The sequence below is a fragment of the Oncorhynchus masou genome, chromosome 17 (assembly GCF_036934945.1).
Source record: "Oncorhynchus masou masou isolate Uvic2021 chromosome 17, UVic_Omas_1.1, whole genome shotgun sequence".
NCBI lineage: Eukaryota > Metazoa > Chordata > Actinopteri > Salmoniformes > Salmonidae > Oncorhynchus > Oncorhynchus masou.
This window is the reverse complement of record NC_088228.1, coordinates 9,490,552-9,495,564: the sequence shown is the minus strand read 5'-3', so window position 1 is coordinate 9,495,564 and position 5,013 is coordinate 9,490,552. Positions and strand designations below refer to the sequence as shown.

Below are 5,013 nucleotides of genomic sequence, written 5' to 3'. Positions count from 1 at the left end.
AACAACAACAACAAGAACAGACAACACAATGTAAGTAAGAAGTAAGAAATAAAGGTCCAGTCTATCTATTCCATCCTATCCCACAACCTATTTCATCCCAGTCCATCATATTCCATCTATTCCATCATATTCCATCCCATTCCATTCTATTCCATCCCAGTCTATCTATTCCATCCTATTCCATAACCTATTTCATCCCAGTCCATCATATTCCATCTATTCCATCATATTCCATTCCATTCCATCCCAGTCTATCTATTCCATCCTATTCCAACCTATTTCATCACAGTCCATCTACTCCATCCTATTCCATCCCGCCAGATTGTTTTATAACATTTATCCTGGTATGTCCCCATGACTCCAGTTTGCTAATGGTTTACTTTATGTCAGAAATAAGCCCTGGGGTGCAACAAAGACGTTCATTCATGAGAGAGACTCCAGTGTGGCGTGACCCAGGAGACTGAAGCTTCTCTTATAAATACACATCCTGAATTGACCAGATATCCTGACCAGAGAGACAGAGGTAAGATGTGCTTTTTGCTGTTGTATGGGATTTCATATAAAGATAAATGTTTCGAATGAATGTACGCTCTCAAATGTTCAAATTAGAAAACTTGTTTGGGGAGTTCAAGTGAACGGTAGCCTTTGGTTGGTACGATAGCAAGAGAAATAAGGTAGAGTTTGCTGAATATCTTCGTCATCTGAGACGAAGAGACCAACAGCAGGGACTGGGAAAGGAAACGAATCTGATCTCTATATAGCTGTCTATTTACAAATAGCAGTGAACTTAAAATGACCCAATGATTGATGTGTGTCACATGGTTGATGCTGAGACATATTTATATTGATTTTCTCTTTTCTTGGTGAAGAATCTTTGTTTTTCTGTCTTGAAAATGTGACTAATTATGAGAAAGTGAGAGTGACATTTGCCAGCCATTTTCAAACAGATATCAGAGATACTGTATGTTTTGCGTTTATGACTGAGAGAGATATTATGTGTTAATATTTTGCATTTGAGGAAATGATGGCCGATGAGTCATCTGTCCTCCTTTTCTCCATTTACTATTTTAATCGACAATGAAAAAAACACTGTCGAGATGGAATTTCCTGTGTTTTGCTCTCTTTCACCATCTTAACCATCTATTAGTAAAATGGACAACAACATCTAAGGCGAGTTTCACCAATTATGCCTATTCCTGGACTGACTTCTTGTCCCCAAAAATGTTCTCTTATATTGACAAGATAGTCAAGTGACCGCTCTAACAATGGAAATACATGTCATCAAAGATGGAAGGCAGGTAGAAGGAGGCGAGATCAGGTGGGACTATTCTAGCCAATGAGAGGGCAGATACACATGTGAACAACAGGCCCTATAGCTACTGTTGATAAAGGATTCATCTTTGCCATTATAGATCTGTGACCACATGGGAAGCACCATTTTAAAATGTAGTTAATGTCCTTCTTCTTCATTAGCTGATTGCGCCAAACTCATAGGAATCTCCACCCAATTTACTATTTTAAAATGGTGGAAGTCCTCAACTCAAATGTCCATGCTAAAACTATATATCTCTATGGTTAAAAGGCACAACTAAAAAAGTTGCCAAAAATCCAAGTGCTTCCACTTATATCAGTGCATTTGTAAACTCAGGAGGCCACAGAGGGGAGAACGGTTCATAATAATGTCTGGAATGGAGTAAATGGAATGGTATCAAACACATGAAAACCATGTGCTTGATGTGTTGGATGCCATTCCAATGATTCCGTTCCAGCCAGTCCTCCCTATTTAAGGTGCCACCGGCTAACTGTGGTTTGAAACAACCTAACCATTAAGAAACTTATTTTCGATCAAATACGCCTCGTGACAAATTAGGATTACGTTTTTTGTTGACCAAATTCTACACTCTCATTAACCTCCATACAAAAACTCCTCACTTCGTGGGCTTATTTTTGCGGACAGATTTTGGGCGCAGTAAATCTCTCGCTTAGCCTCTTCCTCTCTGTTGTCCCTCAGAAAATGTTTTTTTTTTAAGCTTTGTTTTCTCTGTTGATTGATAGTAATTATTTTCAGGTGACGGCTGCCCCTGTGACCATGACGCCATTGTTTGCCCTCCTCTTGCCTCTCCTCCTCCTGCCCCTCGTCAGTGCCCAGGTTCCCCACTGGGGGCCTTGTCCGGAACCAGCCGTCCAGCCCGCCTTCAGCATGCAAAAGGTACTAACCCCCTGCCTGACCAATCGGCACAGATAATTTACCTACTGTACCTGCCAATCATGAATGGCCAGTCAATCAGAAAATGAAGAGACCATGACTAATGTAGTGTTTATTGTTCATCTTGTAAGACAGGTAGATTTAGTATGACATTCACTGTGATATGTTCATGAAAATAATCATTTATTTAAATAACTTGTGTAGCATTTTATCACAGAAAGAATCAACAAGCACAACAACATGTTAAGTTGGAGATTTTGAGAATTTGTGTTTATTTACCCATGGTTCTAGTTCATGGGTAGATGGTTTGAAATCGCCAAACTGCCAGCCCAGTTTGAGAAGGGGAAGTGCATTGAGACCAACTTCTCCATGAAGGCTGATCAGACCATTAGAGTGGTCAGCTCTGAAATATTGTGAGTATATTACGTACACCTAGGATTGAAAAATTCCGGTAATTTAAATTCTCCAGTTTTCCAAAAATCCTGGTTGGAAGATTCCGGATTTCCTGCTTATTTCCTAATAATTCTGGGAAAACCAGGCAATATTGGGAAAGTTACAGGAATTTTTCAACCCTAAATACACTTTTTGATTACATACACTTTTATCCTGAACAATTTTGTTCGCAAATTCAAAGTAGTGAGCCATGCAGTTTATTTCAGTTGTGACACATTTAATTTCTGTTGAAAATCAGCTAATTTCAGTTGACATGCAGATCATTTCAGTTGCTGTACAGTTTTTTCTGTTGATATCCTTTGATATGAATCTCGTGCTTTTGACCTTTTGGTGACCTTTGACAGAAAGGGAGAGCTAAGGACTATCGAGGGCACAGGAGTCACAGAGGACTTGAAGAACCCAGCCAAGTTAGGCATCAGCTACTCTTACGGTGAGTGTTATGGATCAGCTGTTACACCATAACTACAGTAGAGCAGGGCAGCCAGGGTTGTGTTCAGTAGGGAGAAACTGCATTAAACAGGGAGGTACTGCCTGAACTTGTCCTACATCTCATCTATGGCAGGAGTGCCACTGCCCAGCCCCAGTTCTCAAGAGCTCCAGTCTATTCTGGTTTAAGCCATCCCTTTTCTTCTTACAAGTTTAACGAGTGTCATGTTCTGTAGGGAGAAAACATTTTGAAATGGAATAAACCCTGGATTGCTGATGCTTTGTATTGGCCAATGAGAGGCTCTGAAGCCACTGGCCATCATATTGGCACTCCACAGAAGAAACAGTCGTTCATAGGAATTCTACAGTATTTCAATCAAATGTTTCAAGGACCAAGTTGTAAGTATTTTTTTGGTTGCAGTGGGGAAAGTAACATTAGCACTTGCAAAAAATATATACTTTAAGGAACATGTTTTATATATTTGAAATTTGTATTTTCATGCTCACATAATATTATAAACAAATATGCATTAAGGCGCAATATAATAAACGTGGCAAAAACGAATGTAGACATTCATAAATTACTTTCTATAGCTTCTAAAGTATTTTTTTTTATAGCTGTGGGGTAGTTCCAAGATGGAGGGCAAGGTGGCATCAAATCAGCGGCCCCTGTCAGTCATCTAGTGTATATATAAACCATTGAATAAAACAGGGAGGTAGCTACTACCTGAAATTGTCCAATGAGATTTTCCTTGTTTTGTTTTCCGTTGCTAAATGTTTTTGCAGTGTGCCCTACTAAACATGTGTGTAGACTTCCCAACTAACAAATGACATTCAATGGTCAACAAAAATGAGAAAGATACTAGCCTTTAAGGACAAACTGAGCAGTAGAGATCACTCACCACAGAGTTCAAATGGTAGGGGTTGTTTTTTGAAAGTCAGCAGATGTCATGAGTTGGACCTGTTAGCCCATATAAACAGAAGAATATAAAATAAGAACCGAAGGCCATCTCATCCCACTATGTTGATCTTGACACCATTTGAGAGGGATAATTACATTTCTTGCAGTTTGAAGAAGTCATCACGACTGCAATCACATTATAATCTGTGACATAAACCTAATGTGATCCTGTGTGTCTTGCCTTCATCTGTTTGTTTCTCATCTCTGTGTCTCTAATAGTCCTGCCCTACTCTCCTTACTGGATCCTCTCCACTGACTATGAGAACTCAGCGCTGATCTATTCCTGCACCGATGTCCTGCGCCTGTTCCACATGGACTTTGCCTGGATCCTGGGGCGCACCCGCACCCTCCCTGCCGCCACCGTCAACAAAGCCAGGGAGATCTTCACGAGCAGCAACATTGATGTTAGTCGGATGGTTGCCAGCAGGCAGCAGGGCTGTGATTAGACCCTCTGATTAGACCCTCTGATTCAATACAATCAATTCAATAGGATAGAGTAGAGTAGAGTAATGTAGAGTAGAACTTAATAGAATTTTCCCACAGGGACATTTGGTTTTCAACAACATAGCATGCAAAGTATGACGCTGATGGAAACAAGTTATATATTTTTCCTCATCTGTGTAATAATATGTTCACTCTGGCAAACTTCAGTGACATTTCATTAATTATTCAGAGGAATCGTTAGAGGAAAACAATGTACAGTAATAGTTTGTCTGGGTTTTATGCTTTTCTGTCAAAAAAAATAGTTATATATATATATATATATACATATATATATGTATATTCCAGTTACAATTACGTTATTTTAAATCCTATGACTGGAAATTAATTGTTGTGACCTAATTTAAAATGTTTGTCGCAAACTGAAAACACGAGTATTCTCATTAGAGGCAATAAAGTAAATCAATATCATGTGAGCTTGATTGGACAGATGTCTACTGCCACCTTGTGACTACTGTAAAAAAAA

At 39.2% G+C, this 5,013-nt stretch overlaps 1 protein-coding gene across 1 annotated transcript; it reads left to right on the top strand.

Annotated features, from left to right (window-relative positions):
- Positions 1 to 348: 348 nt before the first annotated feature.
- On the top strand, positions 349 to 4,952 carry apoda.1 (apolipoprotein Da, duplicate 1). Its single transcript, XM_064991874.1, has 5 exons — positions 349 to 523; positions 2,069 to 2,209; positions 2,498 to 2,619; positions 3,004 to 3,089; positions 4,266 to 4,952. Exons 2-5 carry the CDS (start codon positions 2,090 to 2,092, stop codon positions 4,490 to 4,492), a joined length of 555 nt encoding a protein of 184 aa, XP_064847946.1. The 5' UTR covers positions 349 to 523; positions 2,069 to 2,089; the 3' UTR covers positions 4,493 to 4,952.
- The last annotated feature ends 61 nt before the right edge of the window (positions 4,953 to 5,013 follow it).